This window comes from Eublepharis macularius, chromosome 12 (genome assembly GCF_028583425.1).
Source record: "Eublepharis macularius isolate TG4126 chromosome 12, MPM_Emac_v1.0, whole genome shotgun sequence".
In the NCBI taxonomy this organism is placed as follows: Eukaryota; Metazoa; Chordata; class Lepidosauria; order Squamata; family Eublepharidae; genus Eublepharis; species Eublepharis macularius.
In genome coordinates this window covers 79,926,640-79,941,025 of record NC_072801.1, presented here as the reverse complement: position 1 = coordinate 79,941,025, position 14,386 = coordinate 79,926,640, and the positions used below count along the sequence as shown (strand labels likewise).

The window sequence follows — 14,386 nt, the reverse complement described above, 5'->3', positions numbered from 1 at the left end:
CTTGTCAAAAATACCCCCCTCCCATCCCACACACACATCCCAATTTCAGTTTTGGTTCTGCCAGCAGGCTAATTGCCACTAACCAGACATCATATCCGTCTCACACAATTTTATCCTACCCTTCTTTCCAGCAGCTCAGGGCTGCGCAGCACACGTGGCCCCCCCCTCTCCGTTTGCTCCCCACAACCATCGCCCTGTTGGCAGGTGGGGCTGAGGGAGAGGAGGTCTGGTCCACAGCAACGCAACAATATCCCTGGGTTTCTCCAGTCCTAGTCTATCCATTGGACACCCTGGATGTCGGACAGAGCAGAAGATTTCTGCCACTCCCTCCTCTTCTGTTGCTCACCCAAAGGATCTGTTTCTGGCACGGTGTGCAGTAACCACAGCCTGTAGTCCCAGGAGCAATGCCAGCAGGTGAGCCATTCCCGTTCCTGGCGTGATGGACGCTGGAGCAAAAGGCGGACGGTGTCAATGTCCAGTAGATATATTTCAGCTCCCTGCTGCCCCGCCCAGTCACCAGAGGTCAGAGAGCGATACATTTATCATTGTGCCTTTCCCCCAGTGTGTGGACCTTGTACACTGCCACCGCATGGCACCTATTTGAGGTGGGACACAGGTGGGGAGGGCAAAGGCAGCTGGGCAAGAGGTGCAAAGGTGCACGCAGTCAGCCCAAGCAAAGCTCCACCCCACCCCCAGCGCACAGCAAGATGCTCTGCGCCATCTTGCAGCGCCACATAGGCAATAAAGTGGGCTGGACTGATAAATCGCTCCTGAGCGCCGGCTTCCTCCTTTGACCTGCACACTCCTCTGGGCAGCAGCACCCAGGTCTTCCACTGGGAAAGAGGCCCAGGACCTGCTGACCTTGCGCTGGCCCGGCTGGGCTCCTGTTGCAAGGGACAACCCCGGCACAGTTGGGACATTCATTGCAAGGGACACCCCGGCACTGTAAGAGCCACCACTCTGAGCAACATAGAGGCCCCCCACCTCCCTTCGGCTCAGCCTGGCCTGCTCCTTTCTCCTGCACAGCCTGTGGGAGGGAAATGATGGGCAGGGGGAGGCTCGAGAGGAGGGGATGCCCACCCCCCTTTCCACTCCAGTTCGGTGTAGTGGTTAAGAGTGGCAGGACTCCTTATCTGGAGAGCCGGGTTTGATTCCCTTCTCCTTTGCTTGAAGCCAGCTGGGTGACCTCGGGTTGGTCATAGCTCTCTCTGAGCTCTCTCAGCCCCACCCACCTCACAGGGTGCTTTGTTGCGGGGATAATAATGACCAACTTTGTTAACCACTCTGAGTGGGTGATAAGTCGTCCTGAAGGGTGGGATATACATCGAATGTTGTTATTTATCCTTGGACTTCAGAGGCGCCCGGCCCTCACAACAGCCCCGCAAGGAGGGCCAGCCCGAGGCGCGCGGGTGTGTATGGGGGCGAGGGGGCGCGCTGCGGGTGCCCAGCGGAGCTCTGGGATGCCGCAGCGACGTCACCGCGGGCGGGCCGGGAAGGGGAGCCGGGCGCTCGGCGAGGGGCTCCGACGGAGGACGCTGCAGCCCTCACTGTGCCTCGTGAATCGGCCCCGGCTCCGCTCCCGCTCCGTTTCTCATTCCCGCGATCGGCTGCACGGAATCGCGCGCCCCGCCGGCGCCCCGCGGGGAAGGCGGACTCCGAGGAGCAGCTCCCGCCAGGCCCCGCCCTCTGACCAGTGACGTCGTTTCGAGACCACATCGCGTCACGGTCTCAGCCTTGACGTCACGGGGCCCGAAGCCGGCTAGGCAAGAGGGGGTGTCACGTGACGGGAGGGGGCGTGGCCACGGGGACTCGCCTCCCCTCAGCCTCTCCTGCCGAGCTCGGAAAGAAAAGCCACGCAGCAGCCACGCGCATGCGCAGAAGGAAACGGCCGCAGTGGGGGAAGGGGCGCGGCACGCAAACGTCCTTTCCGCGCGCGGCGCAAGCGCACACCTTCCCTCCGCCTCCTTCCTCGGCACGTGACTCCCCCTCTCTGGGTCTCGTAGCCCGCGTCACGTGACAGGGAGGAGGGCGGCCATCTTGGTTACAAACACAAACAAGCGGCGAGAGGAGGAAGGAGCGAGAGACGCGGAGCCGTAGACGCCGCTGCGGCTTCCTCCCCCCTCCCGGCCCCCTATCCTCCTCCTCTCCCCCGCCCGGAGCAGCCGGTAAGAGGCACGCGGGAACCCCTCGTCGCCATGGGCCGGGAGACCCCGCCCCTTCCTGCGGGGCCCCGCCCCCTCCGTCGCCATGGAGACCGGGGCCCCGGGGGCCTTGCCGCGCGCTGGGAGGGAGGCAGGGCGGCGCTCACGGGAGGGGGGAGGCCCCGGCCGGCCTCCCTCCCTCCCTCCCTCCTGGGGCGCCTGTGAGCCTGGCCGACCAAGCGCCGAAGGGCGTCGCGGCGGAGCAGCGAGTCCCCCTGGGCCGGGCGCTTGGCCTTGAGGCGGCCTCGGCCAGCCCGGCCCGCCGCTCCCGCTCCCTGCCACGGCCGGGCCTGCGGGGCTGCAGAGCCGCGCTCTGCTGGTGGCGCGTTCCCTGCCCCGTGCGGCGGGCTGGCCCGGGCCGCGTTCCGCCAGAAGAGCCGCCCAGCTCGGCCTTTAGGTATGACGAGCCTCCGAGAGTGCGCCCAATCTGTGCACGGGCCCCGGCCGGAGCGGCTTCCCCCGGGGCTGCCTCCTGGCCCCGGGATTCGCAGGCTGCGGGCGGGGAGGCTCGGAGCCGTGTTCGTGACCGGAGCTACGTCCGCTGGCAGGGAGTTCCACACTTCCGAGTGTTTCCTTTTGCCCTGAATCTGCTGCTGATCGGCTTCCTAGGAAGCCACCTAGGGCTCAGGGAAAGAGGAGGTTCTCTCTAAGTGGAATTTTGTAAACTTGGCTTCCTCTCTGAGTCTTCTTTCTTCTAAACTAAAAGCACCAAACTCTGTTGTTTTATGTCATATGGAAATCAGTCTAAATATGCATTACAAACAACTGCCAAGAAGTCTCTAGCTTGGCTGCCCCCAGTAGTCATCTAATAAAGCCTTTTCCCGTCTGGAGGTCATTCCTAGCACTCTTAGGAGAGTGGCTTTTTAAAAGCCTGGTGTTAATTGTATAATGGGCACATTTTCCGAAATATGTGGTTGATCTGTGAAATTCATTGCTGCAGGATGGGTAAGTGGCTTTTTCACAGAACGGTTCCCAATAGATAGGTTCCGTTGGTGGCTGTTGCCACTGCAGCTACACATGGAAGCCCTCGGCCCTGAAAAATGGTATGGTTCTCACATAACATGGTTCGCCAAAAGAGAAAGGAGTTTGATTGGAGGAATCCTTGGGTTTGTGCATCTTTCATTTGTGTGGCTCCGTAATGAAAGATTTTCACCAGAATCTTTAGCTCATGAGTATTTTGAAACTACAGCCTGGTTTAACGTCTTTCCTACAATTCAGGATTTCAGTCCCAGGCTGTAGAGAAGAGAACAAACTTTGATTATGGCTCCCACTAAGCCACAAATGATGCTTCTGCATGAAAATATAAGTCTCTCATGACTGAATGCCGTGGAAAGGAGGGGAAGGGGCATGAGCCCTCGGATCCTCCATGTTCTTTGTCATAATGACACATTATGATGGCTGGTATATGTGAACCATGCCTGTTCTCCCCCTCCCCCCATTTGAGGATGAACTGTCCTGTGCACCAGTAGTGCAGTCCTGGGAGTCCACTAGGCTGGTCAGTGTAGACATGTGGTTCTCTTGTTCACTGAAGCAGAGAGTAGGAGATTCTGCAGTGATCTGCTATCACTATTCCACAGCAAGTGTTACTAGTCTCTGGTATTGTGGGATGGGATTTGGTTGCCTTTTTGTGAAGTTGGCTTGATGTGGTGGATCTCTGTTGGTCTTTTGAAGGGTCTTGAAAGGTTGGGAGGGCTGGAAAGTGTCCTGATCCTGTGAGCCAAGGTATAGAAGCTGGAGGCCTCTGTCTGAGAGAGGAATGGGGAAAATAAACTGCCTTCAGTTGACTGGTTTATTTGTTACATTTGTCCTGTGTATTTTCTATTTTTATATATATATATATATATATATATATAGAGAGAGAGAGAGAGAGAGAGAGAGAGAGAGAGAGAGAGAGAGAGAGTTTTTGTTTTACTCTTAGCCAATAAACTCAGCCAGTGGTTCCTGTGCCCCATGTGTGTTGTCAGGCCCATGGGATGTTTCGCTTCTGGTAGAGTCTTCTGGTTTATTTCTGCCTGCAGTCACAAATATTTTCATGGATTATGCCTGTAAAAAGTATGAGCTTGGTTCTTAAGTTTAGGTGTTCGCACTGTAGCTGCTGTATGGGTCACACCGTAAGAGTGCAGCATGGGCTTGTGTGTGCACACAGCTCTTATACAGTGTATATACGTCATGTGTGCCTGCTAATGAGGTCCCACTCTTTCTCCAGCCCTCAGGTGTGCCCCCTCACTGCAGAGAGTTGTGCAAGAACTTGGCCGCAAGAAAGCACAGGTGACAGTCATCTGCTGGCTTTCAGTACTGTAAATGGCAAGTGCTGTATAATATAAGGCTGTTTCTTTACCAACTTGCCTCTGTGAGCTGAGTTGGGCTCTTACTTGCCACGTATAGACCAATAGTGCCTACTCTGGCAACGGTCCTCCCAGGCAGCCAAAGTTTATGCTGAGTCCTTCTGATTGCAAACTGAGCTGGGGACTTGAGGCCTGCCGAACAGGAGCTGCCTTTCCAGGTAGCCTTCCCATCAATACTGGCAATTGCTCTGCAGTGATATGGGCGCATAGCAGCCCCCCTAACCTAATCTAGGTTTAATGCAGGTTACCAGTCATGGATATCCCCAGACTTTTGGAGCTGTAGTTTGAATCTGCGGAGAGATCTTGAATCCCTTTCTCACACATTGAATCCCTTTCTCACACATTATCGACTCAAGTTTGAAAAATATTTCTAAATTCTGTGCCAGCATTGAACTCTTGTGTGCTTAGTAGTTTTTCCAGCTTCTTTCAGCATTTGCCAACCAAGAAAGCCAACTTGCCTGTATTTGTATAAGTGGCATAATTCTTGCTAGTTCAAAGTGCTAAGAAGTGTGCAATTTTTGAATATTGTGTATTTGAAGATAATTATGTACTTGACAAAGACAGTAGGTAATTTGAGATATTTATTGGATCAATTGTACATATTTTTGTCCAGTTATTGATGCTCTTAAACAATGCTAGTTTTTGACATCGTTGGTGTTTTTATTGGGTATAAACAAACCATTTTAAAAATGAAGTCATGTTAGGGTAAAGGCTGTCTTTTGCGAGGAGTGAGCTGGATCTCTTCACTGAATTGCAGGCACTCTGGCCAGACTGAGGAAAGGCTGCAGTGTGGTGGCATTTCTCTGTTACGCTTGGAATTCAGGAGACCTTTGAGGTGGGAAGCTGTTACCAAGCTGACCCTGCATTGCTCTGCAATCCAGGTTTTCCGATACGCTCCCTGAACGCTCCTCTGTTACTCAGAGAAGCTCAGGAGACGAGTGAATTCGTTGATCTTGAGGGCGCTGCAGGGTTCTTGGCTGCAGAAGATGCATGCAAAGATGCTCTTTGGGAATTCCTTGCCTTTGCTTGGTCACTTCTCTAGCGTTTCTTCCGTTTAGTGCTTCAGCAGGAGGTCACAATGTGGCATTTTGCCTCTTTCATTTTCCTCCTGCTTTGTCAACCTGCTTTATCCTCTGGTATTGCCCTTTCCCCGCCTGGGTAACTGATGGTGAAGGTGCTTGCCTGCAGTGTGTGTAAGGGGCCTCTGGACTCCTTGCTGGTGAGCCGAGGTGTTGCCGGTGGCCTGCCGAGGGAACTGGAGAGCTAAGCTGGGGCAATTCTGCCTTCGTCTGGCTTGCCCGTGCTCCACGCTGGGTCCCATCAGCATATGCTAACCACTGTGCTGCCTTGAACGTAGGAAGGTGGTATGCAGATTGTTTGAATAGGTGGCACGGGTAAAAGTTGTGCCTTGTGTCAGTACCAGGGTGCTGTTGGGCAGCATGAGACATGGCCTTTGGGAGGAGGGTCTCCAGTCTGCGTGTGGACTGGAGTCATAGAAGTCGTGACTGAATAAAGACGGCTTTTTATTTTCTGCTGCTATGAACAGAAGTGCCAGACTTGTGTAAAGCTTGGCTACCTGAGTTTGTAGCTCCCCCAGATGACTCGGGCATGCCTGATGGCCTTGGCCCCTGGTTTTGCCTTGGCAGTCCCCTGTGTCTCCTCCTGGTTCTCTTCAGCTGCTTCCCGCAGTCAGCCAGATACTCTCGGGGATGCTCTGGCAGCGGAGAGCCCGGAGCCATTTTTGGGTCTTGTGGAAGGAAGTCCTCCGGCAGTGGGGGCTGGCTGGCATCTCAGAGGCTTGCTTTATCCTCAGCTGCACACACAGGCGGCCCAGCCGTCTGGCCTTCCCACCCCCAGCTGAACCTGTCCCTGGGCTTGGGCCTGGCTCTCTCTGGCCAGAGGTGGTGTGAAGCCGTGAGCTTAATGTGCTGTGGGATGTTGCATCCTTGAGGAGCTTTCCAAGTGTTGCTTGCTGGACAGACAACAACTCTCTCTCTCTCTCTCTCACCCCAGGGAAAAGAGGCTTGATTGATTGCCACCTGGCTGCGGGGTGGGATGCTCACTTGATGGGCCCCTTTTCTTCTGCCAACACTCGTGCCCAAAATGGAGGTGGCGGCACTGGGATGGTTGGTTGGTCACTTGCCCTTAATAAAGCTCAGCAGGTGTACTTTCTGCCCCTGTGCCCAAGGTATGGGGAGGGGCTTCCTGTTGGTAGGGGTCCCCAGTGTTTGCCCACTGAAAGCGCAGAGCAGGAGAGAGGAGCCCTGCCTGGTTCAGGAGGGGAGCCGAGCGCTATAGATGCCGGCCCCCGGAGGAGGCACGGGCAGTGGTGGTTGCCTCAGGGTGTGAGACCCTGCTGCAGAGGTTGCACATCAGCCAGCCTGGGTGGGTCTGGTCAAAAGGCCGGGTGATTGTGTATCCAGTTTTTTAAAAAAGAATAATTATTTTTGATCATCCGTTCTTCTTGCAAAGAGCTTAGGATTCATTCTCCCTCCTAGCTGTGTTGTGTAGTGGTTAGTGAGTTGTTCTAAGGTGGTAGACCCAGGTTCAAATTTCCACTCTGTCATGGAAGCTTCCTGGATGACCCTGGCCAGTCGCACACTCTCACAGTCTCACCTGCCTCGCAAGGCTGTTGTGAGGGGGGGCAGTGCAGAAGAGGAGACCGGTGTAAAGTGCCTTGGATTTGCACTGAGAACAAAGGCAGGATGTGAATTAAGCCCATAAATAAACCTCACAGTGACCCTGTCGCAGGTTAGGCCAAGAGACGGTGACTGGTCCAGACCACCCAGCGACTTTCATAGTTGATTGCTGTTTGTACCCGAGCTTAAGCCTAACAGTCTAAGCACTGCACAGCTCTGCGTTGGTTGTTGTGGGTTTTCCGGGGTGTATTGCCGTGGTCTTGGCATTGTAGTTCCTGACGTTTCGCCAGCAGCTGTGGCTGGCATCTTCAGAGGTGTCACTGTGACACTGAGAGATCTCTGTCTTTTGGTGCTACACCTCTGAAGATGCCAGCCACAGCTGCTGGCGAAACGTCAGGAACTACAATGCCAAGACCACGGCAATACACCCCGGAAAACCCACAACAACCATCGTTCTCCGGCCGTGAAAGCCTTCGACAATACAGCTCTGCACTGCTTGACAAAGGACCACAGGAATCCCCAGAACAGCAGCCTGTCCTTACTGTTTGGTCTTGAGACACTTGTGCTTAGGAGGCAAACCGCCTCTCTGTACGGAGTTTGCGTTTAGCTATTTACTTGCGCTATTTGTCATCTCCCTTTCTTGCTGAGACTGAAGGTGGTTTGCGCAGTGTAAGTCGATATGATCCAACGGCTGGGACGATACAATAGGGAAATGATTGCAGACCTTTGAAGACAAACAGAAGCCCCATAAAGAACTGAACACAACGCTGAGACAAAACATAAGCAAATTGCCATGCTCTATTAAAGGACGCAGAACTATCTGGTAGGAGCATACTTACAGCAACAGACAGTGCACAGTAGTGCTGTCTATGGCCCCATCACTTCAGGCATCATGATGACAAATAGTCATCGGTAGGCATCTCTTACTTGGGCAAATTTTTCTTTATCTCTTTTAAAGCCTTCTAAACTGACAGTCGTTGCTGTGTCTTGTTGCAAAAAAATACCATACATTTCATGTGTATCAGAGGACCTTCTCTTGGCACTGAATCGGATATTCTTCCTTGGTTACATTGGGTGCCTGCCACAGAAGTGACTCAGTGCAGTGTTTTAGTGTTATGGTAAAGGGGAGAGAATTCTTCCCAATGGGAGTCAGATTGTTGGTTCCATGAATCAGAGAATCACAGGGTTGGAAGGGACCTCCAGGGTCATCTAGTCCAACCCCCTGCACAATGCAGGAAATTCACAACTACCCCCCCCCCTTTTCCTCTTCCTGAGAGTACTATGGGCCCTGGGCCAGTGGTCCAGCAGTGGCAGCGCAGGGGGCTTTGGGTCCAGTCAGCGCAGCATATAGACCCTTTGGGCTGTGGGTGTGAGGTGGAGTGGGGCTGTCAGGGCTTTCTCTGGGTATTTTTGGCAGGATGGGGCAGCTTCCCTGGAAGTCTTTCACATCTTCTGATGGGAAGGTCTGAACCTCAGAGTTGTGCTTGTTGCTCTTCCCCATAACCACAGGGACAAGGTGTGGATTGAAGAGACAGCATTCTGCCAATGTTCAGGAGCACTCTCACATCCCCATGGTCTGGGTACTCCTCAGTGAAGGCCAGTTCTGAGCCAGAGCCTCGTCCTTGGTGCTTCTGGAAGAGAGAAAGCCAGAGCAGAGCAAAGCTGAAGCTGGTTGTTGTGGAACAGGACTTTCACTTGGGGGCGGGAGTTGTGAGCACTGTGTGCAAACTCTGCTCTGGGTGCTGCAGTTTAACCCTTGTCTTTTCCAGAGTTTCTCCACCTAAACTGAGCCCCTGACTCTGTTGTGGGGTCCTTCTGGGAAGTTGCCTGTTGCCTTGGGACAGACTTCACGCGCAGCCTCCCTTGGAGCACACGCATTGGAGGCTGGCTTTTCCTTCCTTTTCTGCCTGCCATTCTTCCCCCCCCCCTCCCACTCCAACCCCCTAATCGTCCTCCTTGGCAGCTCTAAAGGGAGTAGGACTTTGTGAGGGGCAGCCTTTGAGGTGAGTGACTCTCCTTCCCTCCAGGAGACTGTAGGTGGCCTAACGTCTTCTCTAGACTTTGCAGCCCTGTTTAGTAGCTTGCTTTTCCCCATTTTATACCTGGGGAGATGGTTTTAGAGGAAACGTCTGCTAGCAGGCTGCCTTGTGAGTGTGGCCAAGAGGTGGGACTCGAGTGCTCCTCCAAGGCCCAGTCTGTCTCTACCCGGCCACGCAGCCGGATGGTGGGGAAAGCTCCTGATGTGGATGGGGGAGGAAGCTGAGAGAGCGAAAGGACGCCTTGGAGAGAGATGGGGAGGCCGGGTGGCGGGGGTGCCCTTCATAGTGAGGGAGGGCAAGGTCTGGCACTTGGGGACTTTGTTTATTTGTTGCGTTGCATTTATATTCCACTCCCCCCCTCAAGCAGGCTCAGGGTGGATCATGCCAGAGTATAATGACAAGGCAGCAAAATAGAGGAGATAATTCCAGCTCACAAAACTCAGTGACGTTCACGTTGCTGATTCCGCCAATCGCCAAAACCCACGGGGGGCGGGGGGTGGGGAGCTGTTAGCCGTTTGGGCCTTGGTTTTGTTTCTAGTGGGGGGGAGTCTCAGTCCTCGAGGCACTGGTTGGTGGCAAGCCTGGCTGTAGCAAGAGTAGCTGTCATGCATGGCCACGGGCCTGCCTTCTGTGACGCAGGAGCAGCTTCCCTCCTGGAGAGCTTCTGGCCGGTCACTCAGCTGCTGCTTTGGGAGAACTCTTTCCTCACTCCTTCCAAGCTTTATGTTTGCAGTGTCTTGTGTGTCACCTTTCATCGTTTCCTTCCAGGTTCCTTGCTCTTGACGCTGACTGGAAGGGGTGATCCTGGGCAGATTCTTTGGGATACGGCGTAGGTAGGCAGCCCCTCTTCAGTAGAGTCTTTGCTCCTAACCCTGGGGCCTTCCTTCTCTTTTTTGCCCTGCTGGCCTCAGAGCCCAGGCTTCTGGAATCCTCCCAGGTCGTGTGTATTTGAGAGAACCTGGGAATCTGGTTTCCTCCTTTCTCCTTCCTTCTAAGTGGCTTTGCTTTGGTCGCCAGTTGCTTGCTGTGGTTGACTTTGAATTTCCTCTGTCTCCAAGATCATTGCAGAAGAGAAGCAAGAGGGAGGTCAGCGACCTGTGAGCGCGCCACCAAGGAGAAGCAGGGATGGCAGCTGAGACTCTGAATTTTGGGCCAGAGTGGTGTGTATGCGCCTGGGCACGAGTGTGGAAAGGGGTTGGTCTGAGGGAGCCGGTCTCTCAACAGTGGGGCGAGAGGGACTTTTGCAGCTGGGATGGAGGGGCGAGGCCCATTGGCTGAACTGGTTCTGTTGTGCTTTGGGAGTTGCTCTGCAGAGCAGGCTGCTGTGTGATTGGCTGGGACTTTACTGGCCATTGCCTCTATAGACCTTCAGAAGAGGGGCTGGAATCTTGATCTGGCCCAGAGCCTGCTGGTTCAGACCAAGGAGGGTCCATCTTCAGCATCCTGCTTCTCCCAGCAGCCAGCGAGCTGCTCGGCAAGGCTACACAAAGAGAGCACAAGAGGCAAAGACCATCCCCAGTGTTGCCTCCAAGAAGCGGGGCTGGGAAGTTCCCTTCAGTCACCATGGCTCATAGCCATTGATGGGCATCCATCGCCTTGAATTTGCCCTGTCTCCTTTTAAAGCTGTCTGTGCTTGCAGCCATCACTGCATCCTTTGACTGTGAATTTCTCATTTTAATCACTTGTTGAGTAAAGAAGTTTCCTTTTGTCTTATCTTGAATCTGTTGCCCACGGGTGCCTCTGTATTCTAGCATTATGGGAGTGGGAGAAAAAACTCTATCCATGCCCTTTACCGCATGCATGATTTTGTAAAGCCCTGTCATCATACTTGTGTCTTTTTTTTCCAGACTGAGAAGCCTGACTCAATAATAATAATAATAATAATAATAATAATAATAATAATAATAGATTTAAATACCGTCCTTCAGGATGACTTAACACTCACTCAGAGTGGTTTACAAAGTATGTTGTTGTTATCCCCAGAACAAAACACCCTGTGAGGTGGGTGGGGCTGAGAGAGCTCTGACAGAGCTGTGACTGACCCGGCTGGCTTCAAGTGGAGGAGTGGGGAATCAAACCCGGCTCTTCAGATTAGAGTCCCATGCTCTTAACCACGACACCAAACTGGCTCTCAGCCAATTCTCATGGGAAACGCCGGAGTTCTGTAGATAGTGCTTCCCAGGCTTGCCCTTTGCATCTTGGCCAGTGAGAGAGTTCAGGTTCCAGACCTTTGCGGCAGGGTGCATGTTTAACTTCAGGGCTGGCCCGCCTGCACCCATGCTGTGAACCCTGTTGTGTCTGTCTTGTGCAGCAGGCGTTGGGACGATCCACCTGCTGCAGTGGGGGCAGTAATGTGGGATTCAGGTTTGTTAGGTGATGGAGAACTTTTGAGACAAGCTGAGCCTGCCCAGAAGAGACCGGCTTCACTGGCGCCACACTGGTGGTGCTTAAGATCAAAAAGGTGGCCGAGCAGTTTTTAAACTGCTCCTGGAGGGGAAGCTGAACAGGAGCTGAGGCGCCTCCAGTTCGGGACCTCAGTCCAAAGGGATGGCAGTGTAAACAGGATCACGCTAGAACTTTGGAGTGGGGGTAGAAAGGCAGAGGAGGGCCATGGGAGGTGAGGGTTGCTGGAGAGGGGAGACAAGCCCCGTAGGTGTCTGTATGCCAGTGCTGGAAGCCTCTGAGCCAAGATGGGGAAGCTGCAGTGCTTGGTGCTGAATGACCATGTAGATAGAGCAGGTGTCTCAGAACCGGGGTGGAATGGGGAAAATCAGTGGGATACAGTCATCCCTGGGTATCAGCACTATAGGCAGGACAGGGAGGGGCGTGTTGGGGGAGGTGCTGCTATATCAAAGATGGCATAGTATCAAGTAAGTTAGAAAACATTTGGGGAATGAACTTCCTGACAGAAGTGATGTGGGTGGAAATACTTAGGATACTAAGGATTACTTAAAAACAGGAGTGTAGTACCAAGCCCTTGAGGTCGATCTGGAGATGGAAAAGGAAGTAAGGAAGGTGACTAAAGCAGAGAATGTTCTGATTCTGGGTGACTTCAGCCACCCTCCCATTGACTGGGTTAGCATGTGCTTGTATCATGCTGTTGAAATGATATTCCTAAACATCATAAGTGGCAGCACGCTGGATCAATTGGTCACAAATCCAGCTAGAGGGGTAGAGGTTTTTGACTTGGTTCTGAGTGGGCCTCAAGACCTAGTGAGAGGTGTAGACATTGCTGCACCAACTGGAAATAGTAACCACAATGCTATTATAGAAGTATTAGACCATACTAAGACATAGTGGTTAGAATGTACAGGGAGACCACTTGTTTTGGCCTTCAGTTGATATAAAATTGAATATTGTGTAGGAAAAAGATCGTATTTAGTTTGAGAAGACACACAGGAGTTGGAATAGGAGATATAATATTGATGAACTCTGATAAAGGTATGTTCTGTGTACTCTGTATTTTATTTTTACAACTCTTGTAGTGCAAAATCTTAATGTTCCTCTGACCTTGTTACTCCCTTTTCTTCTTTTGTACCCCTCTTTGTTCTGAAAATTTAAAAAAAAATTAAAAAAGCAAAAAGGAAGCTAGAAGATATTAAGCAGATTACAACTCAAAGAAAGAAAGAAAGTTACCCCTGAGTCCAAAACAGTCACATTTGATTTCAGAAGAGGGAACCTTACAAAACTGAGGGGAATAGTTAGGAGGAGGCTGAAAGGGGAACACGCGTGTCAGATCCCTAGAGGCTGCTTGGAAGCTATTTAAAACCGCACTAGTTGAAGCCCAGGCAGAATGCATCCCCCAGCTCAGGGAAGGTAGGCCAAGTCTAAAAGGACAGCTGCAGGGTTAGCGGCTCAAGCCAAGGAAGCCACAAGGCTTCTTTTAAAAAGTGGGAGGTCTGCCCCAATGAAGTGGATAGAAAAGGAAGTACAAGTTAATAATTAAGCAAACAGATAATCTGAGGAGCAGATTGCTAAAAGCTTCAAGATAAATCATAAGCATTTCTTTAAATATATCCAGAGCAGGAAACCAGTCAAACATGCAGTAGAGCCTTTGGCTGACCAACAATAAAAGGATTACTAAAGGAATATTAGGAGATGGTAAAGAAGCCAAATGAATGATTTGCACCTGTGTTTATTGTCCAAGGTGTGGGGCACGTACCCATGCCAGAGCCACTATTTTTAGGAAGAGCGTCTGAAGAACTGAGTCAAATTGAGGTGATGAGAGATGAAGTTCTAGAACTCTTGTGGAAATTAAAAACCAGTAAATTTCTGAGTCCTGCTAGCAGACCCCTGAGAGTTCTTAGGAACTCAGACGTGAAATTGTGGACCTGCTAACTTGTATATGTGACTTGTCACTAAAATCAGTAACTGTACCAGAGGACTAGAGAGTGCAAATGTTACTCCAATTCTTAAAAAGGGATCTGGAGGGGAGTCCCCATTGTCCTCATGGCACTTGGAACCATCTCAAAAAACTTTGCAATTTATATGGAAAAACTGCAGCTTTCTGACATAACGTTCAGAACTGCAAAAGACGGTGCTACTCGGTTGATACTTAGGTCTCCGGCGGAAACTTGTATCGGCTTAGCAAGGCCAGTCAGTAAATATGTGATCTCTGCTTATTGTTGATTGTGTTTCGGATAATTCGAATAATAATTATAAATTGGCCTTGCCAAGCTGATACAAATTTCCACTGGAGACCTAAGTGTCAACCAGATATTGGCGTAATATGTACACTGTTCCAAGTAGCACCATCTTTTGCAGTTCTGTAGGTGTTATGTCAGAAAGCTGCAGTTTTTCCATATGCATTGTAAAGTTTTTTGAGATGGTTCCAAGTGCCCCGATGACAACGGGGACTACCGTTGCATTCTTCTTCCATAGTTGGGTGGTTTCTATATATCTATATATATGGATAATTCAAATAATAATAATAATAATAACAACATTCGATTTATATACCACCCTTCAGGACAACTTAATGACCACTCAGAGCGGTTTACAAAGTATGTTATTATCAGGGCTCATTTTGAGGGGGAACGCACCGGAACACTGTTCCAGTAGTTCCCCCAAGTCAGGTGGCGCCACCCACCTGACTTTAAAACATTGTGGGCCGTTTAGGCCACAATCCGGGCCAAAACGGCCCAGATCGGGTCGGTGCCGGG

The 14,386-nt window shown here is 51.8% G+C and overlaps 2 protein-coding genes across 6 annotated transcripts in view; one reads left to right on the top strand and one right to left on the bottom strand.

The window, feature by feature from the left end:
* ZAN (zonadhesin) overlaps positions 1-490 on the bottom strand; it is a 29,471-nt gene extending 28,981 nt beyond the window's left edge. The window contains exon 1 of the mRNA XM_054994556.1: positions 347-490. Coding sequence (XP_054850531.1) covers positions 347-423 — 77 coding nt within the window. The 5' untranslated portion in view covers positions 424-490. The remainder of the gene's footprint in view (positions 1-346) is intronic.
* A 1,574-nt stretch (positions 491-2,064) lies between these two features.
* Positions 2,065-14,386, top strand: part of GIGYF1 (GRB10 interacting GYF protein 1) — a 29,159-nt gene continuing 16,837 nt past the window's right edge. For all 5 annotated transcript variants that reach the window (XR_008598013.1, XM_054995101.1, XM_054995100.1 and 2 more), the window contains exons 1-4: positions 2,065-2,165; positions 8,955-9,188; positions 9,993-10,057; positions 10,283-10,384. Coding sequence is in view for 4 of the 5 variants with exons in the window: in XM_054995101.1 (XP_054851076.1) it covers positions 10,350-10,384 (35 nt within the window). In the remaining variant the exon portion in view is untranslated. The remainder of the gene's footprint in view (positions 2,166-8,954; positions 9,189-9,992; positions 10,058-10,282; positions 10,385-14,386) is intronic.